This window comes from Thunnus albacares, chromosome 7, assembly GCF_914725855.1.
Source record: "Thunnus albacares chromosome 7, fThuAlb1.1, whole genome shotgun sequence".
In the NCBI taxonomy this organism is placed as follows: domain Eukaryota; kingdom Metazoa; phylum Chordata; class Actinopteri; order Scombriformes; family Scombridae; genus Thunnus; species Thunnus albacares.
The window spans coordinates 20,199,056-20,223,049 of NC_058112.1; the positions used below are offsets into that span (position 1 = coordinate 20,199,056).

The following is a 23,994-nucleotide window of genomic DNA, read 5'->3' on the forward strand; positions in this document are numbered from 1 at the left end:
TTTTGTCGACGAACAGCTCTCACAGCAGATATCCTCGACACAGTGGTCAGTTTCTCTGTGCGTCCACTGGATGGCAGTGTGACGCCACAGTGGCCCTGATTTCAGACTAGCCCAGAAAAGATTTAAGGTTATGTAAAAATGATGGATGGCTTGAAATTTGCATGACATCTTGATAAAAATGTCCATCCAAGACAGGGAGTTATCATCCGCCGCTATTAGTGTGAGAAAATGTCTGTACACCATCTTTACATCTGCCCACATGCATCTTGATGAACATCACATTTTAATCTTGAGGATATTCACCTTCTGGTGTATTTAGGACATCAGAAAATAGTCTGAGCTGGACATCAGTGTCATTTTCCAGACGCAAACACAGAGATACTTTCCTACTAATTAAACCCCCAAGAGAGGGACTTACTAGAAAGAGTAAAACAGTGAGATCAACATACATTTGACCTTACAGAAACTCTGCCTTATATCAGAGCTCCCACATGCTCAAACACACAGCTCAAACACTTCGAACACAGTATGATTTTCTTCACTGTTTGATTATAAGATTTGATTCTGAATTACTGTATAAAATGACTCCTCAGTGGCAAAAATCTGACTGGGGTTTTTCCATGACAACCTGCTCACCCTTTGGATCAGTGCATCACTAAATCTGACAATCTGGCATAATAGTCACATCATTTCCACACCTTTCCTTTAATTCAGGCTTCCTATTCCTTCTCTTTTCATCTTGTTTTCTTGGACTCACACTTGCAGCTTCACCTCTGTCACATCACTTTTTGCTGCCTTTCTTCCCTCCATCTGTCCAACGCTGGCAGTCAGCGGCGCCTGTCTTTACCAAGCTGTTGCTTGTATTTGCCGTTCCACAGTCTTTCTTGCTTGACATGCTGTCGTGCCAAGCCGGGAACTGTTCATTATCTTCTCAAAAAAAAAAAAAAAAAAAGAAAACATAACTACAGGGAAACGCCTGCATCATTGAAACTGACAGTCTCATTTCCTGCTTCTTTTCTCTTAAACACAATGTGCACATTATTGGCATTTGTAATTATAAATTCACAGGAATCCATACAGCTAGAATAGACCAGGATCCTATTTTCATTCCAGTCAAAGATTAGACCAGATGATTTCACTTATTAGAATAACTTGAGCCAGAGAGGAAGAGCTGATCAGTGGAAGCACCTGCTGTACTCTGTTTGAAATGAAAACACTTCTCAGCCCTCCTCTGCACGTGATTGTTCATGCAACACAGCAATCTGTGTTTGTTCTGCATCTGCATAATTCACATTTAACATGACTGTGCTGTAGGCAGTTTTGATCCAGCCTCTTGATCAAAGTAGCAGAAATACTGAATATAAAGGAAAAAAAATCTGCATGTTCTGCAACAGTTTGCACTTGAGACAACACTTAGAATACAGAGGGAGCTTAAAAAGATGAAAAAAGGTGGGTGCAGTGGTTCTAAAAATAGACGAAGGTGATGCAAGCAAGGGTCTCCCGTCGAGTTGATGCGCTTGGCTCGCCTGCAGCCGTCTGTTGTAGTTCAGGGAGGGACGAAACCTCGGCCCCTGTCTGCAGGAGCTTGGCTGGCTCAGTGCTTGTCTGTGTTTCCTGCCCAACTCTCTGCTCCTGATACTCTCCTGCTCTGGGAGGAGAATCTCGACGGTTTCTCTTTCAGTTCAGTAACCTGTTTCTATGTCTGCCATAGAATACTATGGAATTAATATTTGGGGAGACACAAAGAGACAGCTCAGGCGCTAAGACCCTTCTTTGTGTGTCAGGTCTCAGAGGTGCTCTCTCTGCTTCACCGCCTCACTGTTTTGAGTCTTATCTCCTTCCTGCTTCCTTTTTTGACTTCTGTACTTAATAGGCAAATCTGGCACAGACGGTTTGGAGTAAATTGCATTGTCATCTTTTTCCATTTTGAGTTGCAGCCCGCCTTGGTGCCTGTAATGCTAAGGAGGCAGACTGCGATAAGCAGAGGGGGATAAAATCTATTCCACTATCACTGATGTTGCAAGAAATGTCTGGAATGTTTATGCAATTATATGTTTGATGGATTGAACCTGAATCACGCACGCAGCTGTTGAGCTGACTGCAAAATGTCAAGTGAACCAAACTGTATGAACAATGCTGAAGCTAATTAAGCTTCAGCGTTGGGATGAAAAATTCCTTCAAAGTGTAGCATGTAGCTTCGTGATTCATTTACCTTCATGCTGACTAATGTGTTGCTCAGTGCAGAAGCTTTTCTCTATACATGTTTAATTGCTCTCAAAGGCAGAAACAACCTTTGCAAATTGCCGTCTCAATCAGCAAATGATGGTAGCCTACATGTTCAATCGGAACGGTGTCATTACAGTTTCTAATTATTTATCTGGCAGTTTAATTACACTGTACCCGTATGTGTGTCCAATTTTTAAATTAAAAGTTACAAAACCATTAGAAGGCACATAATTTGGCCACAAGTATGTGGACACTCCTCCAACTTTTGGTCTTCTGGGACTGTTTTTTAACATGTTTTTGGGCTAAGTGCCTTTGTTTCAACTATAGGAAATCTTAATGCTACAACATACAATATTTTAGAAAGACAGAGTGCTTTCAACATTGTGGCAACAGTTTGGGGAAGGCCCTTTCCTATTTCAACATGACACTGTTCCCACAAACAGACCAGGTTCATGAAGAAATCTTTTTCCCTGTTTGGAAGTGTGTGGAAGAACGTGACTGGTCTGCACAGAGACCTGACCTTAACCCCATCCAACACCTTTGGGATTAATCAGAACACAGACTGCGAGCCCAGCTTTATAACATCAGTGTTGGACCTCACTAGAGCTGCAACGATTAGTTGAGTAACTATTTTGATGATCAACTAATCATCATCATCTTTTTTTTAAGGAACAAATGTCAAAATTCTCTGATTTCAGCTTCTCAAATGTGAATGTTATGGTTTCTTTAGTGTTTCGTGACAGTAAACTGAATATCTTTGAGGTGTGGACTGTTGGTTGAGACAGAAGAAAACATTTTAGGATGTCCTCTTGGGCTTTGGGAAACACTGATCGACATTTTGTGGACCAAACAACTAATCAATTAATCGAGAAAATATTTAAAAAATTAATCTATAATGAAAATAATCATTTGTTGCAGCCTAGGCTTCACTAATGGTCTTGTAGTGTGGGGGCTAAAGTCTTGTGGAGAGCCTTCCCACAAGAGTGGGGGCTGTTATCGCAGCAGATTAATGGCCATTGTTTTGGAATGAGATGTTTTATGGTTGTCCACATATGTTTGTCTAAGCAGTAAACATACAGTGTAAAGCTGAAATGATTAGTCAATTAATCAATCAGCTGACCAACAGAAAACACGTGATAATCAAATAATCCCTTGTGTCATTTTTAAAGGAAAAATGTCCAAACTTTATTGGTTGAACCCTCTAACCCTCTTTACATTTCTTTGTCATACATAGTGGCAAATGAGAATATTTTTTTCTCACAATTTTATGACATTTTATAAATCAAATGAACTGATTATTCAACAAAGTATTTGGGCAGATAAATCAATAATGAAAATAATGGTTAGTCGCAGCCCTACTTCAGTGATAGTAGCTATCACTCTTTATATAACCAGTAAGAAAGACCAATGAGTCTCTGGACACAGGTGTAGTAAAAATGATTCTTTAATATGGAACAAAATCAGAGCTCAGCTCCATGGCTCCATCCACCCAACACACTCTGTAACACTGATGGGTGGAGGAGAACGAGAAAATCAAACAGTAAGATCACAGTCCGCTCGGCCAAAAAACAGGAGAGGCTAAAAAAACATGGAACGCAAAACCAAAGTGCTACTGGGTGTGACCTCAAGACGCCCTCAGTCCCTTCCCTTCTCACCTAGGATGCGACGCACAGCAACAGGCCTCTCTGCCTCCCTGGGCTCTCCCACCTCCTCACCTGACTCACCTGGTTCATCCCCCCAGGAGGTCAGTGGCTCCTCAAGCCAGTCGGTGACCCAGTGACCTCTTGAGGGGGGGGGGGGGGCTGCCAGGTGAGATCAGCGCGGGGGCGGGTATGGAGGAGAAGCGAGGCTCATGTGAGTGTGCTGTCAGTTGTGGGTTTGATTTTCTCAGAGTGACGTGAACACAGACAAGACGTCTTGGTTATTATCATGGCTCCAGTGGAATTGTCTGTGCTTCAGTCCCTCTGCAGTTTTACTCCCAGCCTACGTGAAAAAATCTAATCATCTTTTAAAATGTCGCTCACTTGAGATTTAGATGGAATGTTTGAAGTTTTAAGTTTGAGGAAATGAGACGGAGCAGGAGGGAGAGGACGTCTGTGGAGGCAGCCCAGTAAGAACCCGTCACTATCCTAACACAGGGACATCAACAGAAGTACTACACAGATATGTACAGAGCAACCAAGCAACACATCGGAATACTGAGTAATAAATTTGGTGTGGGAAAGGGAAGGTAATAATTGTCCACTACAAATGCACACATCCCACTACTTTTTTGTGTAGTTGGTCCGATCTTTAAGGCTATTCTCTTTGCTCTTGCTACAAACGGGGTGGCAGTGAAGCCACCACAACATAGATTAGAATCACAGGTCTGTGCTTGACTTTCTGAATATGGCTGCTTTGTGTTTGTGCGCGCTGTGTTGACAGCTGCCCTTCTCCTCTCTGTTGGTATAGAGAGGAGGATAAGCCTCCATCTCAGAGGTCGAACCATAATGAGAAAAAACATGACCAGGGATGAGGTGTGTGGCTCCTCTCTTTTTTTGTGCTAAATCATTCTCAGGTCCACAGAGGAAAGGAAAAACAAGGTGCTCTACAGTAATGTGGTGGGTGAAGAATGAGAGCTGCTAATGGACAAAGAATCACGGATAGATGAGGAAGCATGGATTACTAGGAAATTAGACTCTGGTGGTGTATGCATTACCAGCTGAATGGGAGAGTAAATGAACAATCGAGCGGAGGAAGTGGAAATCTATACTTGGTGGAGGATTAAAATGAAGCGTTGTAATGAAGAAGCAGAGTGGACACGTGGAGAAAGAGAGAGAGACAGAGAGAGAGAGAGAGGGCATCTGCCAGCTTCAGCTAACACAGTCATCCTGCACCTTAACACACACTGCGTCACATGACAAACTACATCAGAGAGAGGGAGGAGGGACGAGGGAGGGAGGCACTGCACAGAGAGCACTAGCACTACCATGGACGGACACACACCTAACACACACACACACACTACAGCACAGGGTCCCAGTCTGCGTTCCACTGCACTCTCCTGGCTGCCAGAACCTCGCTGTGTCTTGCCGAGGAAAAAACAACAAACGAACCAATTAACAAACAAACGGACGAAAAGAAGAACAACACACACTTTGGATCCCACTGGCTATAATAAAAAAATAAACCAGAAACAAAACCTAGAATATAAAAAGAGCCAGTGGCACCAGGTTTTACAGAAAGCATTTTCTCAATAACTGGCTTTTGAACAGCTCTACGCTTTTTCTTTTAGTCTACCAAGTATATACTATTAACCTTACCAGGCAGCTAAAATCTATACAGTACTGTCATTTTTCATATATTTATAGATATTTATACACTATACAAAGTTGGCAAAAATACATAAATAAATACATTAAATTAGATTGTACACATCACAATTGTGTGTTTTAAGTTAGAGCACTCTTTGTTGAAGAGGTGAGCCATGGCAAGTTGAGAAAGGAGGTGAAGAAACAGGAGTGTTACCCTCGACATCCCTAATGCGAAGGAGTTGCCATCAGACTAGGTAAGTAATATTTCAGTGTATGGCATTAGATCAATTAAGTGTATTGCTTATTACCTACCTGATCGGAAAAGTCCATATTATGGCAGGAGTTAGAGGCTGCTCTAACTAAATCACAAAGTCTATTTACAAGTCGTTTATCAACCAGCAAGGAAAGAAAAGTATTCTGAAGAATCTGGATTTAGGGAAAATAGGCAAAATTTATTTTCAGTGCATCGATAAACGACAGATTGTGTGTGTGTGTGTGTTTTCTGGTTCCCTATGGGACTCCCTCTAAAGGATGGTATTACAAACGAAGGCAGGACTGTATCCACTGTCCTTCCTGCAGACGGCTGCTGGGAGTATCTGCTGTACCGTATCATGTCTGTGGCGGAGACAGTCCTAAAAGTAATACAAACCTGATAAGCTCCATCCCTGCACTGTGCACAGGCCCAGACAGATACATAAGGCTATGGCATATGGAAAATTAGGGAAGTGGGCGTACAGACACCTGCAGTGAAAATAACTGGACTGCAGCCCTGTCTGTTTTATTTTTGGGATGCAGCAGTGGGCTGTCAAAAAAGGCACAGGGCACATTTTGAACATTTGGAAAGATCAATCTTGTTCTCCCTGACATTTTTTTGAATGATTAAGAACCCTTATTTCCACAAAGTCTGCCATATGGGCGTTTACAGTTTGGCTCCTGCGGCTAATCCCTGGTTTTTCTTGCTGCATGTTCTGGAGTTTGAGAGTTCTTACAAATATCTGACTAAGCAAGAGACAAGACTATCATGTGGCGAGTTCACATCAGTCAGTTGTGCTTCATCATGAGTCTAACCCCAAATAAGAGGCTGAATCACAAGCACTCAATTTGTCTTTACAGGGTCAGACAGATGGATGGTGTGCGTCCTTCCTTTGGAATCTACTCCCTCCTCCATACATGCCCATCCCCATACACAGCATGGCCTCCCGCAGAGCAATAATGACTCCAAATTCAATGAGGAAGGCATCATCAGTGTCAGTACAAGGCCAATCCCGTCTAACACAATGGCATTACAGTAAATCCCCAAGCCTATAAGCAGACAGGGCGAGATGTAATGCCAAGCGAGCGGGCAGAGTGACTCCACAGGGAGGTGAGCAGTCGTCTCACACAGCCAGGGAGCTCTCTGTTTTTGATGTTTGTAATAAAAATACAAAGAATGTTTTATGGCAGAAGTAGCACAGGCTACAATGGGTTTGCGCCACGTGTCACTCAGTCTATTTCCTGGAGGTGTGTGGGGGAGGGGGTTGGGGTAAAGGTATATGGCAGTGTTGCTACAGTGGGCCTGGGATGTGTTGGGTATCACTCCTTCCTTTTGTTTCTCTTGCTCCGACCTCACGACACCTCCAACAAAAATACAGCGGACATCAAAAGCCCTTATTCAAGAAGGGCAGGTATAATCAGCTTCAGCATCATCAACATCACCACTGTTATCATGAATATCATTGTTTTCTTCATCAGTTCAAGTGACAAATGAAAACTCGGCGTACAACAAATGTTAATTTTCACCAACGATATTTACATAAAGTTTTCAAAAACAGAAGGATTTTTCTTATCACGTTTTTGTAAAGAAATAAACCCAACACAAGAACACCAAGCACACACATACATACACACTGACCAACAGTCAAATGTGAACAAAAAAGAAAAAAGATATTATTACTCATTATTGTTTTTCATATTAATTTTGTTACCATTCAAATAATGCTTACTTGAACCCTGATTGGGAGAAGTCACATTGGTTTTCACCAAATGCTTAAAACAATTGAAAGGGTGAGTTCGGGGAGGCAAGGTCTGTCTGTGCAGGGCGAGACTCACGCAGGGACTGACTGGACAAATGACAAAGGTGACCCAGCAGACTTCTGGGCTGACTCAGCCATCATAATATGATTCAGCAGAATAAAACATCAACTGCAGTCCCTCTAGGATGAGATTACTACAGCCTGATTTTAATCCACACGCACACCTAAAGTTCTCCAAGACATAAAGCACAGTGTACTCTTAATTTAATATTGCACAAACTACAGCAAAGCAGGCACCTTTCCAACAGAGTGAGTCATTGACGCTCATCTCAAGAAAGCCATATCCATCAAGGAAAAGTGTCGAAGAATAAGGAAGGGGCTGAGAGTATGACAAGGACAAACAATATCATCAGGCTCAGAGGAATATCTTGCTAATCCCTTAGCAAACAGGTGTGACCTCTTCAGCCAATAAAGCTTCCAGTTATTTACAAAGTAAACAGAGAACTGAAGGCTGCTGGTGACAATGATGAATTTGGGGGGACACACCTATGAATAAACATCTCAGAGAAGACATGAGTCCAGGAGATGGATCTTCTCCGTCACTATATCCAACTGTACAGACTGATAGTAGTCGTAGGCATCTGTCAGTCTTGGAAGACTACGGAGTTGCACTATGGACGGTGATTCTGGTGCAGCGTTGGGTGTGGCCGGACATGCCAATATGGGAGTGACAGTCCCTCCCACACTGGGCACAAGTGAAGCTTGATTCTGATCTGTCCGTCTGGTTTTTGGCCTTTCTCCTTAGTCTCTTTGCCTCAGACTGCTGGGCAAGTGTCTCTTCAAACATGGAGAGGCCTTTCTGCACCATCTGTCTCCAAGCTGTTCAATCTGAGGCTATGGCTTCCCAGGTGTTTAGGTCGACTCTCAAGGCTTTCAGGTCTCTCTTGCAGACATCTTTGTAGCGCAGTTAGGATCTGACTGTGGGAAGTTTTCCCTGTACTAATTCTGTGTAGAGGAGACCGGCCATCATCCATTCGCACTACATGACCGAGCCAATGCATGCATTTCTGTTTCAGCAGGTATGAAATGAGACTAAAGCTCTACAGCCATGGTCATAACTCTGTGACGCTGCTAAATGCTAATGTAAGCATTCTAACAATGCTATAATAACATGTTTACCACATTCACCATCTTAGTTTAGCATGTTAGCATGGGAAAGGGTCATTAGTTTTGCAGGTATTAGGTCACAAATCATACAGTAGTAGTGGACAAGTTTAAGTTTTGACCCAATCAAAGTTGCTACAATTTATCCTCTAGATATCATGAATATTTGTACCAAATTTCTTCACAATCCATCCAATAATTGTTGAGACATTCAACTCAAAGCCATAAATGAGAACCTCATGGTTTTGGTAGAGGAAAGTTAAGGAGATCACCAAACTCACAGGGATACATATTCTGGAAACCAATTCTGGGACCAATCCATCCAGTGTATGTAGGGAACGTTCACTAGATAAGTGAAAACTTTGACCTGCTGGGGGCGCTAGAGAAAAGGTCAGGGGATCACCAAAGTCAGTAGGATTCATCGTCTGGGCGCCATGGATATCTGTACTTACTCAAGACAATCCATCCATTGGTTGTTTAGCTATTTCAATCGACCAAAGTGGTAGACTGACCGTCCGACAGACAGACATCACCATGCCTGCAAGTCCTTGCTGTGCCACTAGTGTAGCTAAAAATACTCATTGGTTTAATGTTAAAGAATTTTGCAGAAAACTTGAAAATCTTCATTAAAAAGTGTTCCAATAGCCTTCAGAGTGAACAGTAAACAAATAAATATAAAATAAACTAGGCAAAAATGTAATTTGCATAAATAAAAAGTCAGTTATAAAAGCTTTTATTCTGTGGCAAAGTTGTGGGCAGTGTTGGCCGTGTCTGTCGTCTTGAATTAAACCTTTGTGATCAAACAGTAATTATCCACACCTGCAGCTACCAGTTGGCTCTGCCAGGGAATGCAGCAATGATGGAAGACAGCGCTGAGCCAGTACACAAAGAGAACAACTACTCTGAGTGGAGTGGGCTGGAAAAACTCTTGACTGGGAGCATCTGCAACCCTGCCATGCTGTATTCATGAGCTCAGGATTGTTGAAGGTCATTGCAGACAGGGTTGGTGCCAAAAAAACCCAATAAGTTTTGGAGGTGTGAGACAGGTGGCAGTATAATAAAACTGGGATTTGGAAATTGCTTTCTCCTTTATACTGTTTGGCTCTGAGCTTACAATCCATTTTAATGGTGCTGCTGTTTGACTGCTGGCAATGAGAGAACATAATGTTTGGGACTTTTGGTTATTTTATGGAGTGTGCAACTTTCTGGATACTCTGTCATGAATTATATGTTTTGATTCACTGTGTTTCCTAAAGTAAACAACTTATTATGTTGAAACTTATGAAACTGCAGCTGATATTACAATCTGAATAATTATTTTCTTGACATTTTTAACTTTGTGACCTTGAGCATGAATAGTCCCTTGGTTTAAACTAGATATGTTAGAGTAAATATTCTCTTGTGGGTACATTTTGTTTCCTACAATACATTAACACACATTTTCCTATCAGATCTACACCACGGAGGTTACTCAGAATTGTTGGCAGCGTTTCACTATGTCAGTAACCTTCTGTCTTTGTCCTAAGGGTGTATTCAAGTTTTACTGGTTAATTATTTGATGACAGTCCAAAGGCTGATGTCCTTTAAAATGGATATCAAGAATAAATTGGATTTGCATTTAAGGAAATAAAAGCACTCAGTGGTGTACTGTAAGTTTTGAAAGCCCAACCCTGTAGCCTTTCTGCCTCAGAGGCATCACACTGTGTCTCATGTTACTAAAAATAATGCCATATTCCCCAGTTTACAGGGTCTCTGATGACTAAGCTTTGTAAACCACTGTAGCATGGTAATTTATCACTCCTTGAGCAACGTGTAATCTTGGCGAAAGGTAATGGCAGAGGTATTGTGTTGACTCATCACCTGCACACCTGTATATTCAAACCACGTTTGGAAATCACAGCTCCAGCAGCGGTCGCCTACTGATTATTTTCTTCGTTTTCGCTGACGACCCTTTATCCCCGTCCATCATTTTCATGGTTATTAATGAGAGCACTCCGTGATTTGTATTATTCTTAGCTAAAATTATCTCTGAAAATAGTGTGTTTCCCAGGTCCAAAGAAGGAGATATTGCTCTTTTCTGACCACCTAATGGGAGTGTAATGTGCTGTGACACTGCAGGCAGTGGCTGTCAAAACAGTGGGCCCTGTTCCACGGTTGGCCAATTGTTCTGAAGGGTGCTGGACTGGATCAGCGCATCGCAGCAGCCAGCACCGAGTCTCACATGAAACACACTGCCCAGAACACACTAACAGCACAGTGTGCTGCCCAGACTGGCTTAGAGAGAAACAAGACGAGGACTAACCTGGTGCAGATTGAGCCACAATTACACATTTCTTCAATTTCTCTTGTGGTGAACATGTTAGCTTAAATCAAATTAAGTGTAAAAAGTGTGAGACACTAACAAATTATTGCATGATAATGGAAAAAAAAATGCACTGTGGAGTGCACAGATTTTGACGGGCCAGTATTAGGAAGCTGTATTGACATAAGCAGAGATGTTTCCTCATTTAGAGGAACTAGGTGGATCCTAATTTAGAAGTAAAAACTAAGCTGCGGCAGTAAAAAATCCTGACTAATTGACAGGATTACGCTTCACGGGATTTTATGAATGTCAAAACACAGACAGACAGTTACAGTAGAGAATACACTGAGAAAGAGTAGACGTCTGTGCGATCTCTCCGTCCCGACCTGACATTTCAGACATTAGCAGCCTGCCACCAGGAATCATACACACACATACGTGTACACAGGTACGTTGGGAAAAATAAGAGGAACAAAAAGAGGAGGATGAGAGCCCTACATCCATCCTCTGTGTCCTCTCCTTCATCTCCAAACCCTGAAATCACAGAGCAGACGTAGCCTCTCCCCAACTGCTGCTCACCCTTCCAGATACTCCTCCCTTAATTTTCATCAGTACTATAATCATCATCAAAACTATCATCATCATTATTGTTATTACATTTTCAAAAAGTGCAGATAGAACTTCCCCGTACCCTCGTTCAGAAGTCAGGGCAGTAAAGGAGGATGGGGAAACAATGGCAGTAAGAAGAGCAAGAAGAGCGCAAGATGAGAAAGAGAAAAGAGAAGAATATTTCTGCCGAGTCAGAATTGTGTTGCTCCTGTGAACATGCACACACACACACACACACACACACACACACACACACACACACACACACACACACACACACACACACACACACATACATACACACAGCAACAGGCACACTTTAACACAGCACACCACACAGTCTGGTGGAAAGGTCGAGCAATTTTTGGAGATCAACCTCCATCAACAGGGCAAAACAAAAGCACAGGGCAGTACGAAGAATTCAGAGCATCAATAAACAGACAGAAGTGTGCACAAACAGCACAAACTTTGCTTTTTGGTTCTGTTTTCATCTTAACATTGGAAGAAGATTTTAAATTGGTTTCCTCAGTTGGTGATGCTGTGAAAAATGACATCATCGTATCACGGGGGATTTGTTGTGGGGTTTTTTTGTTTTTTTTTCATCTTCTTTTTTCTCTCTCCATGTCAGGGCTTTTTGTCTGGAAAAATCAGGAGCGATCCATTTCATGAGTTTATTGTGTTCCTGCTTTCCCAGCTTCGGAAAGTTCAGTTTATATATATATATTTTTTAATCTCTATTTTTGTTGGAGCTACAGCACAGCACCCACAGCACACAGACGACAAGGGGCGGGGTCCAGAAAGGCAGGGGGGGGGGTTCACTAATATTGTGCCAGAGGAAGAGAAAGAGGGAACAATAAGGAGAAAATGAAAGAGAGAAGAGTCCAGAGAAGAAAAAAAAAGAGGAGGGAGGGAGACACAGCAGTATCAACAATTCCATCTTGAGTTCAGCTGGTTTCATCACGAACACGAAGAGTATTGATTGCTTTCGACAACTTCAGCTGAACATTAAACTACTTTTGAGTAAAAGGAGGGAGGACTGACATGGGGGAGAGAATATAGTACACTTGAGACAGATGACAAGGAAGCGCCAACAAATGAAGAGACAGGAGAGATGGGTAACAGCAGACTGGCTATGGATAACATACTGTATATTAGTCATGTGTATAGGGGAGTTCTGCCAATCTATATGCCTAATATATTAATGTTTATGTACATATAGTACATACTGTATAGTATTGTGTACCTGGAATAGTCATACAATAGGATTATATGAGATTAGATCATTACTTAAGATTCTCTGTGATCCCACGGGACTGGCACCTTCGATGGGTCAGGGGCTGCAGTGCAGTTCAGAACCAAGGGGTCGACAAAGAAACAGAATATCAGACCTCCACAGGCAAAGTGCATAAGGACAGACAGACATACAGACAGTCAGAAACAGGGGGACCATTGGCAAAGTGGTAAGACACTGAAATTAAGACACAGCCGTATGAGAGGAGGAACAGAAGAAGAATGAAGAGTTGGAGAGGGATAGAGATTTTGAAAGAAAAGAGAAAAAGAGTTTAAAGGTTTAAGAGAGCAGATGGCTAATTGTACCCGTGTTTCACAGCCTGGCAGCAAGTCAGTCTTGTGCATAAGGACGGGAGTGGGAGGAGGGGAGGGACGGGGGGAAGATAGGAGACAGGAAGGGGCCATGGAGGAAGCTGGGAGGTGCGATCAGGCCTTGAGAGCGTGCCACTGGGCGACGTTAGTACGCGGCCGAGCAAGCATGTCTTTCCAGTGCTTCACCTCCGCTGGTCCACTCTTCCATGATAGGTAGATCTGAGAGAAGAGAGCAAGAGAAGGGATGATTCTCTGTTAAAGTGATGACCTTTTGTCAATCAGACATGGGTGGGTTTTACAACAATATTCCCGACATCATTCAGTCATGACAGGACCTTTACAGAAAGAGACACAATGTTTGCACAATAACTCGTTGTGTTAAAACCAAGAAATGTCTCTTTGTCTGTTAGACCGGCCTTTGTGTCTTTATTGTGTTTTTCATGGCCTTTGTTATCATCATTGTACAGCACTTTGGTCAACCGTTGTTTTTAAATGTGCTTTATAAATAAATTTGATTCAATTGATTTGATTTAATGGATTTTAAAACGTATTATGCCGTTGAAGCCTTAATTGGCTGTTAAGTAAGCTGCCCTCCTTACTTACTGTAAAAGGGTCTTAAATATTCACGTGATGGCTGCACACATGATATAATGCTAAAAAAAACCACGGCTAAAGCTACATGTAACAGAAAGTCAGCTATAGTCAGTTATCATTTATAAGACATAGCAATAGAGAGGCCACATTGAAAAATGTAATTAAAATGTTATTAATTTTAAAATAACACCTGGTTGGTTTGGATGCTTACAACAAAAAATACTTCCAGTGGAGCATTAATGTTTGTATTTTTAGACAGTTTATGCTTTGGTTTTACAAGTACAAGCACTTTAAGGATGAGAAATAATTGATGAGTTTGGCAAATGTTTCATGCAAGTGTGGCAGTAGCTGCTGCCACAGAGTGTCAACTTCCTTAAACCAAATAAAGAGCAAGACAGGACCACAATTATTACTCTTAACTCTGATACTAACGTTAGCACCTTAGCTAAGTGGATGTTCCACTTCTTAACAAGTATTTTTCTAATGTAACCTATGATCACATATAATAATATACTTGGCTCTGACATGCCCATTGACTTTACTACTGAAAACTAGTTAGCCGGACATTTGCAGCATGCATGCCTGAGAGGGTCTTATATGTTGTAACCAAGGGCAACAACAACAAAGAGTCCTGTCAGACGTTACCTTGCCGATAACGTCGTTGCGGCTGAGCCTGTCCTTGTCCATGACGGTGATGATGATGGTGGTCTCCCTCAGCACATGGGCGGGCACGTCAAAGGGGAACGACTCATTGAAGACGGGGTTCAGACAGCGCTTCATCGTCACTGTCTTCTTCTTCTCTACACGCTTGTCCTTGTGCATCAGCCACACCTTAACGTAGGGATCTGCAATGTGGGCACAGAGTGCAGCAGTTTATATGTGAGCCAGGACGAAGATGCCCAAGGAAGGTGATTTTTGGGGTCAGGTTTGCAATTACCCTCTTAATTGTTAAAGTCAGAGGAGGCAGCAGGGAAGCAGATACTTAGTTTGAGCTCAAGGTCAACTTATCCCCTGAGCTAGGAAACATACAAATGAGGAAGTATTTATGGAAATAGGGCCTGGGATTTGTACTACCAATTCTGGAGCATTTTCATATTCTGTGATACTAACAGACACCACTCCCACTACTCCAGGAAGCAGTAAATTTACAAAAATATGCCACAGAAAGCTTTTCACAGTGAGACCTGATACTTTTAAAAACTAGCACCAGACTGAGCTGACACAGATTTAGCTGGGAGGCTGAAGATCCTCATAGATATACAGGAAGAGAGAGAAAAGGAAAGAGAGGGAGGGCAAGGGAGAGATGCTTGATGTGATGTCACCTTGCCGCCGCAGCTATCTATGACGCGACCCAGCTCGGGAGCCAGACGGCAACTGTCCTCTGCACGGACAGGTCAGTAAATGTTTGAAAACAGAGCTGTGTGTGAAGCCACAGGGCCTCCAAAGTCATGAGGGGTGGCTTCTGACTGGTGAGCAAGGGTTAGAGAGAGAGAAGACTAAGCAAACAATGAGGAATCTCTACCTGAGGTGCCCCCGATATCCATGGCTTTGAGATTGCGCGCTTTGATGATGTTCACAGTGATGATGTTGGCAGTGGGATTATAGCAGAGAGACACCAGCAGGTCTCCTCGTCTCCCCTGAGGAACACACACACACACACACGAACACAATGGAGAATGAATCATCTGGTCTAATATCAGATTTCATCAGGCAATATCAAACTCCAGATTACTCACTAGCTTGTTATGTAATCTTACATCACTGCCCTCTCTGCTCTAACCTCTTGTGCCAAGTGACCAGACTGGCTTAACTGAGCCCATTGCTCACCCTTATATCACGTCAATCAAGCTAACATGCTGAAAGTAGTCAACAAATGGCATCGCATTTGACTTAATAAAACTGTAATAACAACATCTGAATAAAAACACTGGATTTGTCATCATTCGCCCCGATGGCCGTCCCTCCCTTTCTTACACTGCCATCACTGCAGGGCTTGAGCTCCTTCCAGAAAGTCTTTATCTGGCCCAGTTCCACCTTGTTAAGGGGGATTGACACCTCTCCAATGGGGTCATTCCTGCTGAAGCGGTCGTAGTCCAACACCTGAAGGTAAAGAGTGCGCTCCCTAACCTTTTCATAAGGGAAGCCTGAAACAGAGACAAAAAGAAAACACTGAGCTGAGGAAAGGCATGTTACACAGCAACACTGAGAGGGTAAGACACATAGTCTTGACAGTGCAGAAAGGGCAGTAAAAAACCTATTATCTACACAGTGCTAACAGGGATGAATTTGGCAAAGGCCAAAGTGCATTTTAAAAACTGCAGGACCAGCCAACACTCTCTCAAATGACTGAGAGGGATCATAATACTCTAGTCACAAAGACCTATCTCATTCATTTTTCAAGAGCACCGGCTATTGTTCTAATTTTGGCAAATGTTTGAGCCATCTGAATGTTATATTGGCTATTTTACCTCTGCACCGTCATCCAAACACAATGGTCATAATGAAACAAATTCAGATCGGGTCGAGACACTTCACTGCTCTCTGCACCGCTGCTACTAAACATCTGTGGTTTGCAGCACTCAAGAAGATTATTTTCTAACAAAACAGCTTCTTAAGCTCAAGGTTTTATCAATTCAAAAGTTTAGCTTCAATTTCACACCTTTGTGAATTTTCACACAACATCCACAATGCTCATTTTGTTTTGAGAAACAACTCTTTGTCATTGCCATGAATATTTAGCAGTATTCAGTACTTGTTTGTGACTAGACTTTCATTTTCAATATGCAGTTCAGCAACACTTCATTCTAACACAAAGATAATAATACATTTAAAAAATATAATTATAATCTTAAACAAAGTTCTAGTAATGAGGACCACAAGCAAGGTAGCTGCTCTCAGCTACAGGCTGAAAAATGCAAAATGCTAATGTTAACATGCTAACATATTCACAATGACAACATGCTGATGTTAGCATGCTCACCACTTTCGTTTAGCATGTTAGCATGCTAACATTTGCTGATTAGCATTAAACACAATTTACAGCTGAGGCTGATGGGAATGTCATCAGTTTTGCAGGTATTTGGTCAAACTATTAGACAAAGTGAATTTTTGACCTGATGATGGCGCCAGATAAAATGTTAAGGGCTCACTGAAACAAACCACATGACAGTCAATCCAATACTACCACAAATGCCACCCTTGTGATGGTGATACAGGTCAAATCAGGGGATGATTAGGATATATCATCTGGGCACCATGAATGTCTGTACAAAATGTCACAGCAATCCATCCGATCCATGAGATGTTTCAGTCTGGACGACAACATGCATGTAATCCCTGGAGCTGCTAGTGTGGCTAAAAACAGAAATTGGCTGCGCTCTGTGTTAAAGAATTAGCAGAAAACTGGGGATCAGAAATTCCAGATTAAAGTCAGACGAGAAGAGACCCCCCTCTTGGGCAGCTTAACAAAATGCAATGTAAAAAATGTGTCATAACAACTGAAACAGCTCTTTGATAAGCATCTGAGAGGAAATAACACAGACCCTCAAACAGGAAGGTTTCATTCCAGTGGGGATTGAGGTTCTTCCTCTTGACCTTGGTCTCCAGCTTGTGTTTCTTGTCGGGCAGCAGGTAGATTTTGACGAAGGGGTCTGAGGTGCCAGAGAAGTCCTTGGCTGGGAGCTCCTGGCCCCTGAGAACTTTGACAGTGAGGGTTGTGTTCTGAAAGCTGTAGCCTATGCTGAACTGGATCCGACCCAGCTTCTCACTGATGGGCCCTTCATCATCCTCTGAACCTGGAGACAGCTGCAGGGCCACAAACGCAGTCATATAAATATAAACACATGCAGCAGCAGCAGCCACTCAGACAGAAAAGTTAAATCCAAGGGCACACACTCTCTCTGACATATGCACGTGCACACAGACCTTGACTGAGAGAAGCTGTGAAGGGAGGGGATTTTGGAACTGCATTTCTATCACGGCATACTCAAGCAGCTGCTCAAAGGCAGAGATTGGTCTGACATTAAGAAGACTGAGAGAGTTTAATTTCCTTACTAATGTTCTTAAGAGGCAGGAGGTGCTCAGATTGAAGATAGGGGAGCTTTAGACCACCCATCTCTCTCACAGCCACTCTGACTGCTTTATCACTGCTGTGCACTAAAAGGCCACTATCTGATAGAAAGCAGCGGACAGACAGAGGGAAAGAGAGAGCGGGAGAGGGAGTAGGAGAGAAGGAGAGACGTTGCATGAGGGGCATGGAGAGAACGGCCAGGGAAGCACAGCTCAAGGTTGGCATTCTGCACTTGCAGCTGTCTTTATGGTCATTTCTTTTTTCCCTGTGGCTCAACCTTCTGCCTCTTTTTCTCTCTCTCCTACAATAGCATAGATTAGAAGCGAGCCTTTGAGGACTTTGAGGGAGATAAGACAACCAACAGCTCATAAGACCATTTTGTGCTAAAGCCTCACTGACACTTTGAAAAGGCTAGCCTGAGGAGTGGTTTGCATGCAGACTGTGAGTCGCCTTGGATGGCTTGTCTCGCTTGATTGCTACTGTGGGAACTGCCTGTGTTTTTTCTTCTATTATTGCTCTCCTCTAACCGCATACAGCTTTAAATCAACCTGCCATTTGCATGGACGATGATTCTGCAACACTAGTCCTACCTCATAGATTAAAAGGCCAAAAGTATGCGGACACCTGAGCTTTATACCCATATGTGATTGTTGAACATCATTATACCATTTTCATCAACTGTTGTAACAGCCTCTAACCTTCTGAAAAGGCTTTGCACAAGAGTTTTGTGTCTGACTGCAGGGATTTTCTCTCATAAACCCACAAGAGCATTAGTTGGGTTGGGCACTAATGTTGGGCGAGAAGATCTGGCCCACAGACGGCATCCAAGTTCATCCTGAATGTGTTAGACTGGGTTGAGGTCAGGACTTTGTGCAGGTCAGTTAAGTTCTCCCACACTGACACTGACATACGTCCTCAGAATAGAAGATAAATTTACAAATATCTGGTGTAAGTGGATTGGGTACATACCACCCCAAAGACAAGACTTCACATCAAACACAATTATGTAACGTATGTATATTACCATTCCTCCCAGTTTATAGGGCTGTTTGGTAACAACGCATGCTTAAGAAATATGGACAATTTCTTATTTATCCGTTTTTATATCCATTTTACAGGCTAGGTAATATAGACTCTTACTTAGGTTAATAATTCAGAGGGTTCATGTTTGTTTCTCCTTGTAAATGATCAAACTGTGTCCTAAATATATGCCACATTATTGGAAGAGGACATTATAACAGATTCCATGTGACTGTTTTGTCACATGACATATATAATGGAAACTGTGCTGTGATGTTTGATGTTTATTTCTTCTTCTTCTTCTTCTTTTTAAAATGTATTTATTTCCCAAATGAATATATAATTTTCAAAACAGGATGACAAGCACATAAAGTATCAATAATTCTTGTTCTGTAATCGTTATTGTCATGGGACCAAGAAGCCGAATCCACGAGAAACAGACCAAAAAGCATCAGCATAGGTGACAGATGGTCTTACCATCACCATGTCTCCAGTGAGAGAGTTGGCCAGGTCAGTTACGGAGGAGTGACCATCAGCATCAGGGGGTTGGCCCTTGGGGCTGTTAGCTGGCTTGTTGCCCCTGTAAGCAAAAACATAGGTTGACCCAGGAGGAAAACAGTGAGGACATGCACTGAGAAGCTAACTCTTCTCTCGAAAGAGAGAATGTCTGAGCACACGGGGAGTCCAACCTCCACCTGTTTGGCGCTTGAAAACTGCCTATCTGAAACAACCAATTGAGTCCAAGTTTGCTTTGGATAGATGTCACTTCAAAGTCGATTGTGCTTTCACTAGCTATCATGAACGAAGCCAAAAAAAAATCTGCCAAAGATTTCACAGATTAACAGCGGGCGCTAGAACTGAGGGCATTTGATGCGGTGAGTTGTGTTTGATGAAACTTGGAATCTGAGATGACTATACATATGCCCAGTGTGGCAAACATCCATATCTCTAACAAGGAAGTTACCTCCACTAAGTAAACAAACACATTTTCAGACAGAACACAAAAGAGAACTGCTAAATTTAATTTGATAGAAGCCAATTAATTATCATGAGACCCTTGTTCGCTCTGAAGACATTAACGAGACACACGTGTATAATGACATGTATAGCAACATGACGTTACTATAAATACAGTAGACAGACATGTATAGCAACATGTAGAAGACCAGACGTTTAACAGGACAGCTGATGTCACAGATGTTGAAGAGTTTGTGTTTGTGTGTTTAAATCTATCAGTTATGAGGAATCTGCATCAAAAACAACAAAATATTGATAAAAACATAAACGAGAGAGCAGAGATCTCACATGGCAGAGCTGGTACTTTGGTACAAATGTTAATAGATGTTAAGTTAAGTTCCTTCACACGAGGATTATTGAAAACATAACGTTAAAGTGGGACAAACATTCTGGGAGAAAAACCTCTATGTTCATACATCATGAAAACAAGAAAAATCACAAAGTGTACAGAAAAGAAAATAGTAAAAGAAGACAAAAAATTAAAAGAGAATAAATATTATGAGATTAAAGAAAGCATGAGAAAAGATAGAACAAGAAAAGAGCCAAATGCGAAAAGTCCTGACCAATGTAATGTGACACATTGGACACACAGCACTCCATAGATGACTGGTCAAGGCACATGGAGAGACTGAACAGCAAAACACTGTTAGGCAATAAATGAACAGTAAATAGAGAAGAAAAACAAGAACAGAAACACAGAGAAACAGGAACAAAATGAGCAGAGAGGATGCTGAAGTTGCAGACACACACTGGACAAAAAAATCATAAAGACTGTCGATAAAATAGAAGGTTCAACAAGGAATGTGAGAAATAGAAAAGCAAGCTGAAAATTATTTATCTGTATAAGAAGAGATAGCAAGTATTAATAGCATGAACAGTGAGGTTACGAAAACCAAAACCAAACAGAGAGTGAGATTGTTACAAACACCAGCACATTAGAGAGAAAAAACAGAGCTGCAAGAAAAGATAGGGAATGAAGGAAGGAAAGCCTGGAAACACAAGAGAGGCTTAGTTTGGTCAGTCTGATAAGTATCAAAGAATAAGAGACAAAATTAAAGAGCTATGCACGCACAATATCTCTAACAGGAGACAAAAGGGACAAACATGCTAAAGGGAGAAAAAGAGCACAGAGAAGAAAAGAAAAAGACAATAAATACAATTGATCACCAGGAAAAAAGAGAGCAAGAACCATTGTTCATTACATGGAGAGCTCAAAATAAACGATAGATGAGATATAGTATGAAAGAGAAATAAGGCGTAGATATACCACACAAAAAACATAATATCATTGAAAACACAAAAAGAGACAAATAGTAAGAACATAGGAAATGCACATTTAGAGTGTTACAAAAGAGGGTGTTGTTAGAAATGAACTAATAACTACAAATTATATAAGTTTCTGTAACTTTATAATCTAACCTGATTTTCCAACCATTTAGCAACACTCTAAAAGTGTGGACTGGGGACAAGGGAGCCAAAGCACGAGCTGGCATTGGCTACATGTGCATATATAATATATGCAAGTAGTTGTCACTCAGAGAGTGAAGGCAATGCCTTGGACGGGCAAAAAACAAGGAGCCCATAGAAAGTCTGTCTGTCTGGCCAGCATTCTCTGTCGCTGAGAGAATGTATGTTTCAGTGGTTGTACTTTTTGTTGGGCACTCTTAACCGCAAATTTGGATGAAATTTAATGTTGAATGCAATAATGTGTACATTTTTGCAGAAGACAAGGACAGAACCGGGGAAAATATACTGACAAATAGACAGACAGAAAAAGCAAGCAAACAAGACAAGCAAACAGACAATCACTTCAACCAGCAAAGGAACCAGAGCGAGACGGGGGGGAAGGAGGGATGTTAACCATTTCGAGAAGGGAAGGGAATATTCATCAATTGGTGTTAGTTGTATTAGTTGCCAAGGGAGGTAATTGCATTTTCAGGGGCCTGTTTTTTTTTTTTCACAGAGTCTAAACTGCAGGCAACGAGTTTGAGAGGAGAGGAAAAAGGCTGGGTACAACACTAAACCAAGATCTGAGGATCAGCTTAAAAAAAAAGAAGCTCTAAAGCAAGGAGAGAGACTTACGGTTTGAAGTAAAGCAAGGCACCTCCCTCCTCCTCCACCTCCCAACTATCGATGGGGGAGTGAACGTCTTCAATTATTCATTCTCCTTCATGCTTCATTCAGGGGTTCAGTGCATTCTCAGGTAAGAGCTAGTGCAGCCAGGGGAATGGCCTTTCTACCAGCCCTGCTCTACAGCACCTGAGGTGGTCCACTGCTCCAGCGCTGCCTCCGGGCTGTTTAAACAAAGCGGCTGGGGCTGCAGATTTGTTGCAGGAAATAACTTAGTTCCTCCAGATCGCACAGTGTATCATAAATTGCAAATGAAGATTGATTTCAGGTTTTTTTTTTTAATCTCTAAAAAAGCAATATTAATTGTGGCAGATGGTAATACTACAACTGCTACATTTGGGTGCCAATGCTTTTTCTGTCTGACCCCTTGGGGGTTGATATGGAAATTGATGTTTTGAAGCCTGCAGTTGTCTACAGTATCCAGTGGGAGGCAGAGTGGACTCAAGTTCAGATCAAATTCTCCCACAGCTAAGGCACAGAAAGTGGGCTGTTGGCATAGCAACGGCTCTAGAAACATAGACCATACATATGGGGGTTTGGGGTGTGTGTGACAAGAGGTTGTTGGGAGTGGGCACAAAGGACGGGTGTGTTTGGAAGGGAGTGCAGCAAACAGGCAAACACACTGAGAACAAAGAAGATAAGGTATAGGATATATGACAGGTACGGGTGAGAGCCTCGCAGACACACACATTCACATGAACACATATATGGAGGCAGGCAGGGCCACTTTGGGTTTCACCGTCCTGTGATACTATCCTGTTTTGTTACCTGACTGAGGGCCAGCAGCTCGAAGAAGGGGGGAGGGGGGGGAAAGACACTCCACTTCTAGGCTGGAGAGAGACGCGAGAAAGAAAGCCCAACCCAGCACCCCCACCCCCACCCCTCCCTTTTTTTTTTTCAGACACTCAGACTCCCCACCCCTCTGCAAACATGTCACACTCAAACAAGCACGCTCGCCTGAGACCATGAAGTGATGTATTTCAATGTCTATGCTCAATTTCATAGCCGCCCACTAGATCTATCATTCTTCTGGGGCCACAGCATACTTCCCAGGATCATACACAGTCAGAACCACAGCGCCGAAGCACGACGCTGCTTACATAACTCATCATCCACATGAAACACATGTACATTCACACTGGAGTCAGCCAGTCGTCCCTGCTGCTTCACTTCTCAGGCTACGACCAAAAAAATTCTGCAGCGATATATATATAAATATGGATGCTTTCACTGTTAACTAATTACTTCCTGCGTGTTGGAACTGGAAATGAGTCTAAAATAGCATCATTTACTGAAATCCCATTTCAGGAAGAAGCAACAAGGGAGGTGCTAAATACTGCCTTCTGTGTGTCTGCTTCTTTCACTGAACTCCAAATGGAAATAGAAAAACCACAGAGTGATTCAGATGGTGCCAAATGTTGGTCCTGATTTTTTAAAACACTGTTTTATGTCTATTTTACTTTTATTAGAAGCCGTATTTCAGATGTTTTTTAACCTGTATGGTTGCCTTCTGAAATATTGAAAGACACTGTGAGCATTGCAAACATGATTAGTTTCAAATCCAAAGATGAGCTTAGTGTTTACCATATCTATAACCATTCAGAGCCCTACCTCCCTCCCTTTATGGCCTCCCAATACTCTGCAATTTAGCATTCATGTCTCAGAGCTCAATTAAACTAACAAACATATTCAAGGCAATTTCAGCGATATGAAATCATCAAAACATTTTAAAAGTCCATTAAAATTTGCAAACACGAGCCTACCAAATGTTTTGGATCCCGATTAAATTCATAGATTGCCTCTGAGGTGGAGGCTGCTGCAGATGTGCCACCTGTTCTGAGGCAGGACACAGGAGTCCCAGGTTAATGCTCCTAATAGCTTGTCTCCCCAAACGCCATCCATCTATGTGGATGTATGAGATGAGCATTTGTACCAGGATGTACCTGCTGGCTAGAG

At 42.1% G+C, this 23,994-nt stretch overlaps 1 protein-coding gene across 2 annotated transcripts in view; it reads right to left on the reverse strand.

The window, feature by feature from the left end:
* Positions 1-3,654: 3,654 nt before the first annotated feature.
* The window catches only part of LOC122985721 (rabphilin-3A-like), a 32,304-nt gene continuing 11,964 nt past the window's right edge, over positions 3,655-23,994 (reverse strand). The window contains exons 3-9 of one of the 2 annotated variants that reach the window (XR_006404176.1): positions 19,369-19,471; positions 17,345-17,606; positions 15,777-15,946; positions 15,325-15,439; positions 14,448-14,647; positions 13,203-13,427; positions 3,655-12,943 (exon numbers count right to left, since the gene is read on the reverse strand). Coding sequence is in view for 1 of the 2 variants with exons in the window: in XM_044356579.1 (XP_044212514.1) it covers positions 13,323-13,427; positions 14,448-14,647; positions 15,325-15,439; positions 15,777-15,946; positions 17,345-17,606; positions 19,369-19,471 (955 nt within the window). In the remaining variant the exon portion in view is untranslated. Of the gene's footprint in view, positions 13,428-14,447; positions 14,648-15,324; positions 15,440-15,776; positions 15,947-17,344; positions 17,607-19,368; positions 19,472-23,994 lie in introns of both variants that reach the window. The other variant, XM_044356579.1, reaches the window with a different exon arrangement.